General features: G+C 58.7%; 5 protein-coding genes across 5 annotated transcripts; 3 read left to right on the top strand and 2 right to left on the bottom strand.

The window, feature by feature from the left end:
• Positions 1-102: 102 nt before the first annotated feature.
• On the bottom strand, positions 103-3111 carry COLE_00113 (uncharacterized protein; the record flags this gene model as incomplete). The annotated part of the gene is made up of 8 exons (XM_018425939.2): positions 103-478; positions 533-1634; positions 1669-1785; positions 1821-1978; positions 2014-2525; positions 2560-2662; positions 2694-2780; positions 2813-3111. 8 exons carry the CDS (start codon positions 3109-3111, stop codon positions 103-105), a joined length of 2754 nt encoding a protein of 917 aa, XP_018281057.1.
• Positions 3112-3374: 263 nt separating this feature from the next.
• On the top strand, positions 3375-7822 carry COLE_00112 (uncharacterized protein; the record flags this gene model as incomplete). The annotated part of the gene is made up of 18 exons (XM_018426453.2): positions 3375-3942; positions 3975-4069; positions 4108-4209; positions 4246-4344; positions 4379-4411; positions 4445-4590; positions 4626-4758; positions 4794-4898; positions 4933-5039; positions 5078-5206; positions 5239-5696; positions 5734-5829; positions 5868-6112; positions 6161-6349; positions 6385-7050; positions 7087-7554; positions 7587-7755; positions 7794-7822. 18 exons carry the CDS (start codon positions 3375-3377, stop codon positions 7820-7822), a joined length of 3837 nt encoding a protein of 1278 aa, XP_018281058.1.
• Positions 7823-8901: 1079 nt separating this feature from the next.
• On the top strand, positions 8902-10224 carry COLE_00111 (uncharacterized protein; the record flags this gene model as incomplete). Its single annotated transcript, XM_018422375.2, has 1 exon — positions 8902-10224. The coding sequence occupies one exon, from the start codon at positions 8902-8904 to the stop codon at positions 10222-10224; it is 1323 nt and encodes a 440-aa protein (XP_018281059.1).
• Positions 10225-11001: 777 nt separating this feature from the next.
• COLE_00110 (uncharacterized protein) lies at positions 11002-12705 on the bottom strand (the record flags this gene model as incomplete). The annotated part of the gene is made up of 3 exons (XM_018424943.2): positions 11002-11644; positions 11676-12525; positions 12561-12705. The coding sequence occupies 3 exons, from the start codon at positions 12703-12705 to the stop codon at positions 11002-11004; spliced, it is 1638 nt and encodes a 545-aa protein (XP_018281060.2).
• A 1218-nt stretch (positions 12706-13923) lies between these two features.
• Positions 13924-15828, top strand: COLE_00109 (uncharacterized protein; the record flags this gene model as incomplete). Its single annotated transcript, XM_018426454.2, has 9 exons — positions 13924-14190; positions 14223-14363; positions 14396-14653; positions 14723-14813; positions 14845-15075; positions 15110-15147; positions 15183-15559; positions 15593-15726; positions 15761-15828. The coding sequence occupies 9 exons, from the start codon at positions 13924-13926 to the stop codon at positions 15826-15828; spliced, it is 1605 nt and encodes a 534-aa protein (XP_018281061.1).
• Positions 15829-16004: the final 176 nt, after the last annotated feature.

The following is a 16004-nucleotide window of genomic DNA, read 5'->3' as shown; positions in this document are numbered from 1 at the left end:
GATGCGCACATGCTTGAGTGCCACAGCTAGACTAGTTTATGCATGCATACAGACACCTACGCGTCTGAGATCGCCAAGCGCGCCATCGCGGCAAGACTACTGCTAGTCAGCGAGTTCGTCCTCGAGCATCTTGGCGAACTCGTCATCATCGAACTCGCTGGCGGGCTCTGAGCCTGCGCGAGCTGGGGCGGTCGACGACTCGGCGTCGCCATTCGACCAGTCCATCTTGCCAGAGAACTCGAGTTTGTTGGCGTCGGGCACGTCGTCGTCGCCAGTTGGCGCCGTGAGCATCAGAATCTTGCGCTTCTTCCGCGGCGGGTACGACATGAGCTCGCCAGGTTGGGGCTCCCGTATCCGCTCTAGTGGCTGGTTCTCCTCGTCCGCCCACACGACGCCTTTCGGCGTCTCGCGGCCAGGGGAGGGCGCGCGGGATAATATTGACGGGCCGGGAGTCGATGCGCGCGACCACGTATGCCGTCTGCCGTCAGCCTCTGCATGGTAGACATATCGGCTCTGCTCCGCTCAAACTCACTCGTCGTTGTCAATGACAGAGACGGGCGACTTGGAGCCCTCAGGCCCTGGGCGATCCTCTTCGCCCGCGGTGAGTGATCCATCGTCGTCACTCTCGTTCAAGAACGCCTCGAACTCAGCGTCGGCCGCTTCATCCCACGCCTGCGCGCCGCGGAGGAACTCCTCATCCGAGTCACGTTCTTCTTCCTGATCGTTTGGCGGGGTTGGTTCCCGCTCCTCTCGAGATCGCTCCCAGGCAGGATGTGATGCACGGAATGGCTCCTCTGGCTCGTGCTTCCAAAGCGCGATACAGCTCTGCAGCCAGGCGAGCCACACGATCTTCAAGTTGGGCATCCGCCCCGCGTCGTGCATCTTCTTCGTCTGGAGGTTGGCTGTGACGAGGTGTGTCATATCGGGCCGGAGGTCTCTGACGCAATGCGCGCCGAATGTCTCCGCGAGCTTCCAGATCTCGGCCTCTTCGGGCGGCGCATGGATGGGGATCACGCCCGTGAATCCAATCACACAACCCTGCAGGACCTGATCCTTGAGTTCTTGTATGATGAGCGGCACGTCGCACTGCATGGGCAGCGAGTCGGACGAGGGGTTGCGGCGATCGTACGCATCGTAATACTGCGCGTGGATGGTACGCAGAATGCCACCAACACGGTCGAGCTCGTAGTCGTTCGGATTTAGAAGTGCTTTGCGATGATGGGGATGCCGAAGATGCAAGACATGCGGTCCCTGTTGGCCCTTGTCTTGCTCGTTATCCGGGGACTGCGTGGCGTTTTTCCCTTCCTCCTCGGATGGCAGCACCTCATTGTTCTGCGCAGTTTCGTCACCCGCCTTGACCTCGTCGGTGCACTCGTCATCCTTTTCTTCGTTCTCACGCTCCAGCTTGGCAAGCGGGCGTGCTTCGGTCATCTCGTCCAGGAGTTTGGATTGGAGCATCAAACCGTCCTCGGTGCTGGGAATGTCGCTCGGCGTAGTGGGTGGTGGTGTTGAAGCAATAGATGATGCTCCGTCAGAGCCAGGAGTTGGAGCTTGACCGGGAGGCATTGTGATAACAGGCTGCGTAGGTGGTAGGAACGAGCCATTGATGTCACCGATGCCGATGAAGAAGTCATCTGTTGTCAACTCGTCGCTCCAGTGGCTACTCACAGGGCACAACTTTCACGAGGTTCGGACTGTCTCCCCAGACGTCCGAACGGTCGTCGATAATAACAACCATGCTCTGGTCAGTCGGGAACAGACGCATCAAGTTCTTAGAGCTCATGCCTTTGGTCAGCACGCGGCAAGCGAGCGCAACTCACTGCCACTTTCGTCACGGCTGAGGATTCGTCCGCCGAATATCTTGCCATCCGGGTCTATGATTTTGCAGATTGCGTCGGCGTACGTTCGTGTGCCCATCGTGTAGACGTGCATCTCGTACAGCTTGGAGAGGTCGGCGAGGAACTCTGTCAAGCCAGGCCTAATGTTAGCTATGCTTGACTCCATCAAGCTCACCGAGGCTTGGTGTAGTACCAACGAGATGGAGCCTGTCCTCGTCCTCGCATCTTGCCAGGGGGCAAGTCCTCCGCTAGTTGGAAGCGCGCGACATCTTTGAGAGCCTCAGCATTCGGGTTAGGCTCCCGCTTAGGTCTGGGTGACCCCGGCGGAGTCGTTGATTTGGGTTCGGCCTCATCGCCGGCCACACCGTCGCCCTCACCCTTCATCACATCGTCGCCGTCTCCATCCTTGCCCGCAGCTGATTCTTGTTCCTTCATCTCGCCTCCTTCCTCGCCTCCTTCCTCGCCCTGCTCGCCCCGAGTATCGCTGTTGTACTTGCCCTGGCGCTGTGCTTCATTGGCCGCCTTCGAGGCTTCTGCTTTGGCGTCCTCAGCGCACTCGTCCAACCACTCGCCAACAGTAGGGTCGACCGTGGTGTGAATGATTGTCTGGTCGAGGTCAACGATAAGCGAGAGCTTCTTCGACCTAAGAAGCTCATCGCGCGATTGCGTCTCGAGCCGCTTGGCTTCCTGGTGTCAGCTACTTCTCGACCTAGAAGCTCACGGTAGCTGAAACCGTCACGCCGGATGCGTCGTGAGCCATCTCAAAGCTGCCAGGGTAGCGTGATGGTCCAGCCTCATTCTCTGGTCTTGACAGGTAGTCATCGCTGCCATCAGCACCGTCCCCACCAGTCTCACTTGTCGAGGTTGGCTCCACACAGCCCGCACATGCCATTGAACTGAACCGGGTGGGTGCAAGGCTGCTCTATCTTTACAATGGGCTTGCTGCCGTCAGTGTTATCGGTGATGGAACCCACCTCGCTTGACGCCGTTCAAACAATGCCCCAGGCTTGACGGATGGCTCCCACCGTTTGACCTCGCCGTCGATGGGCGACTCCCAAGTCCCGACCATGTCGTTCCCACGCAGACTCTCGGGAATCTCCTGGCCCGCGCGTTGCTTCAGCTCCAGGTCCCTTCGGCGAGTGGCCGACATGAAGGAGTACTCGAGCAGCCTGTCGCCGCGGCGGACCTGTGACCCCTTGTCCACTGAGATGCGAGTGAACGTAATGGGGTAAGGTAAATCCCATGGGAGCTTTAGGGGGGTTACGTCGCTCATGGTAGAGTGGGAAGAGGACAGAAAGGATGAGTGATGTTGAAAGAGGACAATTGATCAGATATAGGTCGGGTGACTTCACTGCGACTCCGGAGCCTCACCTCCACCACATGCAATTTACGTAAGTTGATCTTTCGATTATGACGAACGCGCGCCGCGCGCTCCCCTCCTTCACCCTTCCTCGACAGCAACGACTCCCCAACTGCCTACACACTTGTTGCCCCTCCACGCCGACTTTCACTTCAAACGCTGTTCTCTCACTCAATATGGGAGACACAACAGCGCCCAATGGCGCCTCTGCCGACGCTGAGCGCTTTCTAGAGCTGCTCCAGGCTTCCGCGCATCCCGCAAGCTCCAACATTTCCTCCGAAGAGCTTGCCCAGTCGCTCGGAATCCAGGGGCTGCCTACTCCGTCCGAGGCTGTCAAGCAGCTTGAGAAAGATGTTCTAGCTCCGCCGAAGGACCTCTCCGAGGACCTGTGGCGCTGGCAAGTCCCTCTCCCCACGCAGGTGCCCCTCCCGCCGCTCACCCTCACCCCCTTGCCGGCCACGCACACTGTCGCACCCACATTCCGGGGCATCGATGGCGCGTTCACTCACTGGCGCGATGCGCTCGCCCCCAAGCAGCCATTGCATCCCAACCTCTCATCGTCAATGCAGCGCGAGCCAGGCGCGCTCAAGAACTTTGTGCGCGGTAAGAGCACGAATGCGCCGTTCCTCCCGGGAGGGTTGGAGTCAGTGGCTGCGGTTGAGGAGCCCGAGGAGGATTTGCCCGAGGAGGAGGGCTGGAAAACGCGCGCACCTGGTCTAAAACGCGGCCTTCAGCTGGATGGAGGTGGGTTCCTTGTCGATCCTGCTGACCTTCTGCGGACGAGTTCCTTGCCGAAATGCTGGGTCAACAATCAATGACAACCAAAGCACGGAGGAGAAAGCGCGGTGGTGACGAGTCACCAACCCTCGAGGTCAGATACCAGCCCGGCTACGATATGTTAACAGACAGGTTTCGCGCCTTGGTGACGACGACATCCCCACGCCCGACGGCGAGGAGCGGCCGGGCGCTTCCTCATCGCGGAAGAACGTCGATGATCTCCTGCCAGTTGGCGTAAGCTTAATGCCATGCTCTAAACTTACAAAGCAGCGCCTACCTGCACCTCCACCACCACGCCGCAACCTCGTCAAGGCCGCCGAGAAGAAGGAGTGGGCTCATGTAGTCGATGTCAACCAGGAGCTCGTCAACGTGAGCTAAGCGTGTGGAACACAGCTAACAACAGTTCCGGGAATTGGTTCCTGAGATGGCTCGAGAGGTGCGCTACCATTATGTTCCGAGTTAACATCAGTATCCGTTCGAACTCGACAACTTCCAGAAGGAGGCGGTGTATCGCCTCGAGATGGGCGACTCTGTTTTCGTTGCCGCGCATACATCTGCCGGTAAAACCGTAGTGGCCGAGTACGCCATTGCTTTGGCTGCTAAGCATATGACTCGGTGAGCTCACTATGCCACCATAAGTTGACTTCCAGCGCGATTTACACTTCTCCCATCAAGGCGCTGTCGAACCAGAAGTTCCGAGACTTCAAAACAACATTCGATCCGTCGACCGTCGGCATTCTGACGGGAGACGTGCAGATAAACTCGGAGGGAAGCTGTTTGATTGTGAGCTTTTGACGCTGAGTTGCAGCTAACCAAAGATGACTACTGAGATTCTGCGCAGCATGCTGTACAAGGGTGCTGATCTGATCCGTGACGTCGAGTTTGTCATCTTCGACGAGGTTCATTACGTTAATGACGCCGAGGTGAGCATCGATCAGGTACTGGGTCTGACAACAGCGCGGTGTAGTATGGGAGGAGGTCATCATTATGCTGCCCGAGCACGTCAACATCATTCTGCTTTCTGCCACCGTCCCGAACACAAAGGAGTTCGCGGATTGGGTTGGGTGGGTTTCAGATCTCTGGTGTTTTGCTCACGGAACAGCCGGACTAAGAAGAAGAACATCTACGTCATCTCAACTCCCATGCGGCCTGTACCGCTCGAGCACTTCCTCTGGGCAGGCAAAGAGCTGCACAAGATTGTCGACTCAAAGAGCCAGTTCCTTGGCACAGGGTTGGTTTGATTTCTGTCTTGACTAATTCCAGATACAAGAATGCCGGAGATGCTCTGCGACGAAAGCAGGACAAGGAGCGAGAGGCTGCCGGACTTCCTCCGCTCACCCGCACTGGTGGACGAGGAGGTGCTCCGACCAAGGCGCGCGATCTCCCCACTGGCAAGTCCGCCCCTTTCACACGAATCGGTGGAGGGCGCACACATACAAACCGCGGTGGCGGCCAGGGCACCCCTGCTCCCGCCCAGCGTGGGGGCGGAGCTGGCGGTGGAGGTGGTCGTCGCCCGGGCCGTGGGCAACTGGACCAAAACGTCTGGACGCATCTCATCGCCCACCTTCGCAAGAATCATCTTCTGCCTGTAGTAAACTTCGTGTTCAGCAAGAAGCGCTGCGAGGAGTATGCGCAGACCTTGTCGAGCACCGACTTGTGCGATGCCAAGGAGAAGAGCGAGGTGCACATCGTATGGGAGCGCGCGCTCCAGCGTTTGAAGGGTGAGAGCCGGCGATTGTGTCTCGACTGACATCGCAGGATCAGACCGGACCCTGCCGCAAATTCTTCGTATGCGCGAGCTTCTCAGCCGCGGCATCGGCGTGCATCACAGTGGCCTACTTCCTCTCGTCAAAGGCAAGCTCATCCTCCCTACGATGGTTGCTGACTCTCAGAGGTAGTAGAAATTCTCTTTGCTCGCGGCCTCGTCAAGGTGCTCTTCGCGACCGAGACCTTCGCCATGGGTGTCAACATGCCCGCCAAAAGTGTCGTCTTTTCTGGCATCCGGAAGCACGACGGCACCGGCTTCCGCAACCTCCTTCCCGGAGAATACACACAGATGGCTGGACGTGCGGGGCGTCGTGGGCTCGACACCACTGGTACCGTCATCATCCTTAGTGGCGGAGACGAATTGCCCGGCGTGAGTGTCATGCTGCAGACAATCAGAATGCGACTGACTAACCCCCAGCTCAAGGAACTACAGGAGATGATGCTGGGTGTGCCCAACCGCCTCACGTCACAGTTCCGTTTGACGTACAACATGATTCTCAACTTGTTGCGCGTCGAGGCACTGAAGGTCGAAGAGATGATCAAGCGATCGTTCTCCGAGAACGCCGCCCAGAAGCTTGCGCCCGAACAGCAGAAACAGGTTGAGCAGGTGAGCCTTCTGGGTTTCGTATTAGCTGACGACAGACCGAGAAACTACTCGCGAAGCTGCCAAATGTGGAATGTGAAGTGTGCAGCACCGATATCAGCGCGTTCTACGACCTCTCGGCCGAAGTGGTGCGTCTCAACGCGCAAATCATGAACCAAGCGGCATGGGCACCAGGCAAGCAGCTTATTCCCGGCCGCATTGTGCTCCTCCGCGATGGGCATTACTCCGGAAATGTCGCGGTTATCCTACGCAACGCGCCCTCCATTGTGCAGGAGGGCGTCAAGCGCGATAGTCGCGCGTTCTGGGTACTCGCACTCGTCACCAAGGGCCAACGGACGAGGCGGGATGACATCAAAGACTCGGAGGTCCCGCCACGTTGGCCACCGATCCTGCCAGCGAGCATCAACAATCCTCAGTGGGAGCTGGCAACCATCGACTCAGCATCGCTGGCCTTTGTGACTAACCGGTTGCTCAAGACCGACATCATCTCCATCTTGGACAAACGCTCAAAGGACGCATCATACAAGACTATGGACGAACTTGTCACGATTCAGGCGCAGCTCGCGTCTGGTGACGCCTTCGAGGAGTTTGACTGGTCGCGCCTGTCCAAGCTCGAGTTCCAAGAGCTGCTGAGACAGCGCATTGCGCTCACGGACCGTATTTCGAAGCTCGGTTGCCAGCTGTGTAAGGACTTCGAGGATCACGTAAGTCCCCGGCGACCAATTTGCCACTGACCTTAGTACGAGATCATTCATGAACGCAAGCAAGTCGAGAACAGCCTCAAGGCGCTGCAACTTGCGTTGTCGGATCAAAACCTCGAGCTTCTGCCGGACTACAACTCCCGCATCGAAGTCCTCAAGGAGCTGCAGTTCATCGACGAGAACGCAACTGTGCTGCTTAAGGGACGCGTAGCGTGCGAAATCAACTCGGCACATGAGCTGATTCTCACCGAGCTTATCCTTGACAACGTGCTGGCCGATTTCACTCCGGAGGAGGCCGTGGCCCTGTTGTCCGTGTTTGTGTTCGTGGAGAAGACCGAGTCGCAGCCCCAGATCCCCGCCAAGATTGCGCAGGGTCTTGACATCATCTACGCGATCGCCGATAAGGTTGAGAACACGCAGCTGCGGCAGCACGTGGCCTTTGAAGATTTCCGCGAGAAGTTCAAACCCGGCCTGGTGGAGGTGGTGTTCGAGTGGGCACGAGGCATGGTGAGACTCCCATCATTTTTAGCTGACCACAGCCATTCTCCGAGATCACCAACCTCACGGACGTTCCCGAGGGCAGTATCGTGCGCATTATCACGCGATTGGACGAAACTTGCCGCGAAGTGCGCGACGCAGCACGCGTCATCGGAGACGCGGATCTTTACCAGAAGATGGAGGCAGCGCAGGCGCTCATCAAGCGCGATAGTGAGTGGGCCGTTTGGGGGTCAGCTAACGCCTCGCAGTTGTCTTTGCGGCAAGCCTGTATCTTTAGACAACTAGACAGGGTGAGATGCATAGGCATGAGTGTATTGCGCCCATCTATGTGATGGTACCTGGTGTCGCGCCACACCAACTGCACTCTCCGAAAGTCTCCCTACTCTCCCAGACCTCCGACGACCTACGCAACTGCGGGACCTATGAAGGCTGCTTGCTGCATGTCTCGATGCTGCGCTCGGCACGGCCAGGTCATACTCAGACATGCCGGTGAGCAGGCCAAGCGTGCACCTAATATGACACGTTACGCAAGAGAGCGAGCAGTGTGGTGAAGTTCGAGTCAAAAGACTAGCCTCGTGTGGGGCTCGAACCCACGACCGAATGATCAACCGGACAAAGTCCACATTAAGAGTCATTTAATCTACCGACTGATATAACGAGGCAACTGCGGATCGCTGCTCCCCAGATCTTCAACTCGATCTCCTATCGAAGCATTGAGACTTCCCACTTGCGGCCACGGGTCGCCGGCAACGTTAGAACGCGCAAACAACTCATGGACTACTGGTGATGCCTGCCTGACAGCCGGGCGCCGCGTACGTGAGCTGTCTATCGGTACCGACCGTGTCAGCCGACAGGCGCAGTGAAATGTGCGCCCGCTGCCAGGGCTCGAAGCAAGCTTCGCGTATCATTGATGTTACCCAGCAGTCCGGCGAGGCTAAAGTCTTCCAGGCTTGCTCAAGGCCGGATAAGGAGGGCTGCCAGTGTGGTACATGGCGCTGATGCGCTGAACGTGACCACAACACTGTGCAACATCTCCAAAGTCACAGAGGCACCGGAAAATGGGGCGAGGCGTTCCACTGTTGTATGCGTCTCACTGCGATCCGTCACTCATGAACAGGATGCACCGCTGCCCATTTGTTCACCAGCCTCAGTTAATAATGTTCTCCGCTATCACATCTCGGGCAGATGTCACGAGCTCGGGCATTTCCGATAGTGACCGACTAACGGCACTTACCGGTTCGGTCCTCACTCTCATACCCGAGATTGTCTCACAGACACGGCGTCAGCAACCCATTTCTATCAACAATCCACTCTCTCTTCTCCTTCACACTCACTACCATCCTCTTGCGGATTACCATGGAGGTACCGAAGGACTACGGTGGCGCGGGCCGCGCCATCCAAGGACAGATCTACACCCTCGGCGCTGTGGGGTATAAGCCGAAGGTGCCCACCGACCCGCTGGCGCTCGCTTTCGCCGCGTCCACCAAGATGACTCCCGAGGCGTACTGGTACGTCGCGGGCAGCGCGGGCATGCAGCGCACCGCCGAAGCGAACGTGACGGCGTTTGAGCGCTACCAGATCGTGCCGCACATGCTGCGCGACGTGCGTGAGCGGTCCATGGCCACCAATGTGCTCGGCACACAGATGCCCGCCCCAGTCATGTTCGCCCCGATCGGCGTGCTGGAAATGGCACACGTTCAAGCCGAAGTAGCCGTGGCCAAGGCGGCCTCGTCCCTCGGCGTCCCAATGGTCATCTCAACGCAGGGCTCCCGACCAATGGAGGAGACGGCCGCCAGCCTCGGCCCCGCACCGATGTGGTACCAGCTGTACTGGAGCAACAATAACGAGCTCATGCGCTCGCTCGTTACGCGTGCCGAGAAGGCCGGTGCCCAGGCCATTGTTGTCACACTTGACACGCACACCGTCGGCTGGCGCACGCGCGACCTCGATCTCGGTTTTCTCCCCTTCGCCAAGGGCATGGGTCTGGCTCAGTACTTCTCCGACCCCGTGTTCCTAGAGATTGTCAAGAAGCGCGTCGAGAACCCCCCGCCCAGGGACCCCTCCCTCCCCGCCCCGCGGCCGACGCTCGCGGGCATCAGCACCCTATGGTCGCAGGCCTCGCACTTCCCGGGTAACACTCTAGCCAACTTGCTCTCCGGCTACCCCCGCGCTGCCGTCGACGCGTTCCTCGACGTCTTCCCGTGCTCCGGCATCAAGTGGACGGACCTCGACCTCATCAAGAGCGTCACCAAGCTCCCGATCATTCTCAAGGGCATCCAAACCGCCAGCGACGCCGAGCTCGCCCTCCAGTACGGCGTGAGCGGCATCGTCGTCTCCAACCACGGCGGCCGGCAAGTCGACGGCGCCATCGCGTCAATTGACGCGCTCGAGGTAGTTGCGCGCGAGCTCGAGGGGCGCATTCCAATCATATTCGACAGCGGCATCCGCTCCGGTGCTGACGTATTCAAAGCACTCGCGCTCGGCGCAAACGCTGTGTTTGTCGGCCGCCCCTGGCTGTACGGCTTGGCCATTGACGGCGCGGACGGAGCCAAGGCGGTAATGGAGCGGATCATCGCCGAGCTCGACCTTACCATGGCGCTCGCGGGTGTGAAGACCCTTGCCGACATCAATCGCCAATGCATTCGGCGCACCGAGCCGGCGGGCGGCGCCAAGCTTTGAGGAACGGGTCGTGCAGGGACATACGGGCGAAGATATGGGATTCAGCAGATGAATGGATGATGAACAACGGGCGAGACACTCTCTTCTTTCGAGCTAGAACTAATGTACGCTGGCTTATAGCGACGCGCCGCGTGAGGTTTGACTGGTGATGATGGACGGTAGAGTGCGTGCCGATGGATGCTGTGCGCTCCCAGCTGCCCCGTCCTCACCCCCTGCCCGCTCCTCATAGTCCATCTGCCCCAGACCTCACGCCACTGCTACGACCTCGCTGAGAAGCACACGCTCTCGTCTATGAGGGGCACATGCTCTCGTTTGTCGCTGCCACTGGCCAGCGTTGTCCCTGCCGTGCGAGCACCGATAATCAATGAGGATCTCGCAGAGTCCCGGCAACCTTAAAATGCTTACTGGTCAACCAGGGACAAGTGGGGCAGCCGATCAGGGTTCAGAGTGGGTCACCGGCGGGAGTATCAACATCGCTCTGAGGATGTGGCCCACAGGATTTAGGGGAAGCAAGGCCAGCGACAGGACAGTCGTCAGCGCTCGGATTGCAAAATGACATGCAGGTCATGCAAGCCTAAACTCAGGCTCTTCTTCTGAATGTTGAGGCTCATTCTCAAAATACGCTTGTGTAGTCTCTGAAGAGACTTCATACATCGGCGTCGACACGGGCAGCGGCGATGTGGGGGCTAGGTAACGTCAGTGACACAAACAATTGGGATAGGATGTCACAGGAGCGCAGGTGTTTCAATCCCTTCTGAAATCCATGCATATCCACTGCTATACCTTCGGCCACTCAGCCGGGTCACTGCCGTTTTGCACTGGCCCACGGCCGACGCCAATAGTGACGCCCTCGAGCTTGACGACCGGGCGAACCGTGCGCACAACAGCACCCTCGCCATAGCTCGGGGCCGGCAGTTCGTGCCAAAACTTGGGATTTGAAAACACGTCGGGCCGGCGCGCATGCAGCTCGGGGATAATGGCAGGGAGCAGTGTCGTCATCTCCCAGTTGTGACGAAGCTTGGACGCAGGACGGATCTTGTCCCACACGGCGTCGGGGTAGAAGCCAAGCCGCATGAGCCAGACGTCGTAGTACGCGAGCGCAGCGTCGACGTTCCAGACCCCACCCTCGGTGGCACGACGGTAGAGTGCATTGAGAGTTCCGAGGAGGGCGCTCGCTCCCGCACCGTAGTCTGAGTTAGGGAAGATGGGTACGACACTCTCGCCGTCGGGCAGGCCGAGCTTCTCGCCGAAGGCATGCGAGAGGCCCACGAGGCAGTCGGCAATCTGCTGCCACCCACTGCGGTGCGACCAGGGGCCGTGGAAGCCATAGCAGCTCTCGCGAACGTAGATGATGGAGGGGTTGATCTTGCGCACGGCGTCGCGGCCGAAACCGAGGCGCTCCACTGCTCCAGGCCGGTAACTGCCATCAGCGCTGTAGCACAGTAACTCGCCCGTCGATGATCACGTCGGCGTCCTTGATCAGCTCGCGCAGCTTGGCCTTGCCGGCCTCGCTCTTCAGGTCCAGGTCGGCAACGTACTTGCCCTGGTTGAGGTCGGGGTGGAGGACGTGCATGTCGGGAAGGGTAGAGCTAACGATGCGGAGCACGGTCGCGCCATGCTCGGCGAGGCCCTTGCCGATGGCGGGCGAGGCAATGATGCGCGTAAGCTCGAGCACCTTGATTCCGCTGAGGGGCTTGTTTTCCGTCGCCTCGGGCCAGGGGACGACGGGGCCGTCCGCGGCCTTGTCAAGCTCGTACACCGGCACGTCGATGATTGCCTTGCCGGCCGGAAGCTCTTTGAACTCGTCGTACGTGTAGCAAATGCTGCCCGCTTGTTTGTACTCGTCGTTGGCGACGCGGTCGATCTCCTTCGCATCCCACTTCTCCACCTCGGCCTGGTAGAGAGGCACGATGTCCTCGCGGTCCGTGAGCTGTAGGCGCGCGGGGTCGTCCCAGTCAAGCCCAACCATGGTCATGCTGGCGCGCGCATTCAGCGAACCGTGGAGGTGGAAGAAGCGCCCGTCACGCGTACGGTAGATGTTGGTCGCGAGACCTCGATACCGGTATTTGTGGCTGTCGGCTTTGTCCCAGTCGTCAAACTTGCCCTTGAGGCGCGGGTCAAGCGCTACCATGCCGTTGATTGTGGTCGAGAACGCGCTGAAGACGAAGAGGGCTGCATGGTCCGTGTTAATGATCGCTTGGGATGGGGTGGTGCCGAAGCGCGAGGCGGCGATGGCGGAGGCGAACGCCGCCTCGAGGCCCTTGATCGCGCTGATCGCCTCTGTGAACTTGAAGGGCACGCCTGGAATCAGTGAAATAGGGCGACGGAGGGCGCACAGAGGTAAGGGAGCGCGGCGCCTTCGAACTCGACGTTGGCAGCGTCAACTACGGCCTTGGGAAGGCGCAGACGCTCGTCCGCGAGCAGGTCGGCGAAGATGCCGGCCGTGGCGGTGGGAACATCGTATTCGGGTTCAGTGACCATGTTTGATGGAGATGGGGGGGGTCACCTCGCCGTCGAACCCAGTTATGAGGCGTGGGATGCTCGGCAGTCCGCGGTAAGCAACGCTCTCACATGGTCACATGCCTGTGTCCCTCGGACTAACCTTCAACCTTGGCGGGGGACCACAAGCAGATGTCGATGTCTTGTTAGGTTGAGAGATCGGATGAGACCGACCGGCGAATTGATAACCGAGAACACCGAACACCGCCACACAAGTAATCAGATTGACGAGATGGTAGTTGACCAGCTGGGACTGCTTACAAACGTGGTGGAGCTTATTAGGAACAGCGAGGTAAGGAGCGAGCGTTATCATGCATCACGTATTCTGATCGTTGATTTTATCGACCCCTCCCACTCATCACTTGTCGCCCCATCAGTGTGGCACCGTCGGCTCAATGCGCATCTCCAACCCACTTCACTTGCCTACTCACGCTTTTGCACCGCTGCTGACTGGGGTCTGCATTCCACCGCGACCCGTCTTGTCATCGCGCCTTTCCATTGGGTGTCAATGTTGTCAGCGCGGGCGAAATCCGTCAGACAACTTGCCCAGAGGGAACAGTTTTGAGGGCAGTTGAGAAACTTTGGTGAGTATGTGCGGACGGAGCAACATGTACACGTACCGATGTGAGGAGGCAATGCACTGCAACATGAGGCTGGGCAAACCCGTAGCGAGCACTCGAAAGCATCACATGGGTCAAAGCCGGCCACGACCTGACCAATGGACTACCATGCAGAGCAAACTGGGAGGCTCCGCAAAGAAGCACCGAGCAGCGACGCGGTGTCCATTTGCTCCACACTGGTGGTGCTGCCAAGCGACCCGTTGCTAAAGATGGAGCGGTTAGTGTTCAGTGTCTCCGACCAAATGAGGCTTGGAATAATTGAGTTTCAATAGACTTGCCACGTTGGGTAAGGAATGTCTCAAGCGACCTTTGTAGATAAGGAACGTTGGGCTAAATGCGCCTCTGTCCGGACATGCATCGACTCATCTTCCCACCGACCCCAACAACCTACTTACATCGAAGGCCGGCGAGCAGCCGGTCTATGCTAGCTCCGATGCTGCAAAGCACATGATCTGCCCACCCAGACGCGCGGGAGAGTTATAAGGGGTGCCGGGCGCCGCGGTCTCACAATCGATCACCGTGCGCCGTTACTTGCCATCCCGTGAATCTCAATCTCATCTCCTTCCATCACTCCATCATCATGCTCGTCCTCTCCTGGTTAACCCACATCCTCGCAGTCACAGCGGCTCCGGTGGGCAGCACAACCGCGGACGTTTTCCCCCCACCCAATACCGAGGTCGACACGGGGTTATTTCCGCACCGCACCGTCGTCGGCTTTCCGCATGTCACCCGCACCGGCGCCCAACCCGGCGCGTTCTTTACCGCGCCGGCAGACCAGTTCCCACGCGCACAGCAACCATTTGGGCCTGTCGTCTTGCCTCGTCCTAAGGGCTGGAAGCCGCCCAAGGTGCGTGTCGTTGTGACTGTGCTAACGCGCAGAAGCCCAAGAAGGGCAAGTTCGATCCAATCACCTCCTGGGGATATCTCACGCCGCGCCACTCGCTCGACCCCTGCACGTGGGGGGCGTGCGATGCGTCGCCTATCGTGCCCGAGCAGTGCACGCTGAGCGCAGTTCACATTGTGAGTTAGCAGAAGGTCGGCAACTGATCCAGCTTATGCGTCACGGCGCGCGCTACCCGACTGCAGGGGACGCGGCGGAGCACTTTGCCACCCGACTTCTGAACGCGTCCAAGACCGGTGACCTCAAGGCGACTGGCGATCTTGCATTCCTCAATGAGTGGACGTACAAACTCGGCAGTGACATCCTTGTCCCCTTCGGCCGGCTGCAGTGCATGGAGCTGGGCGTCAGAAGCCGTCTCGCGTACGGGCAGCTGCTTAACGACTTCACCGAGAAGGGCACCCTTCCCGTGGTGAGTCACCCCTCTTACGACGCTGATATGGTTCCGCACAGGCAGCATCGATCGCATGGTTGAGACGAGGCGTTTGGACAGGGCTTCTTTGGGCGCGACTCGGATAAGCAGTTTGGCATGACAATCGCGATCGAAAACAAGGGAACCAACGCGACTGTCTGTGAGTTACGAGACAGACGGAGCTGAGCCAGATCCCGGCGGTGGAACGTGTCCAAACTCGGAAAGGGACGTCGTCGCGTCCAAGCTCGGCATGGCCGAGTTTGTCAACCGTACGATGGCTGGAACGGCCGAGCGCCTCCAGGCGCATCTGAAAGGATACACAATCACGCCCGCGGATGTGCAAATTATGCTGAGCTTGTGCGCGTACGAGACGCTGTCACTGGGCTACAGCGCGTTCTGTCCGCTTTTCACCGAGGAGGACTGTGAGCTATCCAGATTTTCCCAAGCTCACAACAGTCCGGAACATGGCGTATGCGTACGACATCATGTTCTACGTGAGCTTACATCCGCTGATATTCATCTCACTCAGTACGGCAACGGGTTTGGAGGGCAGACAACCGCTGCGCAAGGGAAGGGCTGGGTGCAAGAGTTCCTTGCGCGACTCACTCACACCCCCATTGAGGTGTACGACAGCAGCACCAACTCGACGCTCGACGGCAACCCCGAGACGTTCCCGCTTAACCAGAGCATCTACGCAGACGCGTCTCACGACTCGTACATCATGAGCACCATGGTCGCGCTGAACCTCACGGCGCTCAACACCTTCGGACGCCTGCCTACCGACATCGGCGGTAGTCTTGAAGAGCGCGTATATTACTCTTCGAAAATTGTGCCATTCAACACCAACTTCGTCGCACAGGTGATGCGGTGCGATGGGCGAGAAGGGGAGCAGATCCGGTTTATCCTGTAAGCCGACCGATTGTCGGAGGCTAATCTCAGCAACGATGCTGTCATTCCTCTGCAGGACTCGTATACCGGATGCGAGGAGGACAAGGACGGGCTGTGCGGGCTCAAGCATGTTGTTGCCGCGCTGCAGACGCGCGTGGCGGAGATTGACTATTTCAAGGCATGCAGTGAGCGGGTCGAGGCGATCAGAACTAACGACAGATGGTCCCATCTTCAACATCACCGAGACGAGCCAGCTGAGGGACAGCAACGGGATGCCGTATGTGTAGAAAGACGGGGTGACAGTATTGTATGTATGTAATGGTTTATCTGTCGACGTTCACGCGGGTCCAGCTAGCCTCGAGAAATGTGAGCACAGAGCACATGACTACGTTTCCAACGGCTATCATCGGCTATCTCCCGGTTCTGCCCACCTTATCTACCAACCCCTACGCTCGTCTTGTCT

Source organism: Cutaneotrichosporon oleaginosum, assembly GCF_008065305.1.
Source record: "Cutaneotrichosporon oleaginosum strain ATCC 20508 chromosome Unknown ATCC20508_contig01, whole genome shotgun sequence".
Lineage (NCBI taxonomy): Eukaryota > Fungi > Basidiomycota > Tremellomycetes > Trichosporonales > Trichosporonaceae > Cutaneotrichosporon > Cutaneotrichosporon oleaginosum.
Note: the sequence above shows the minus strand (reverse complement) of the source record. Positions and strands in the feature narration are given on the sequence as shown.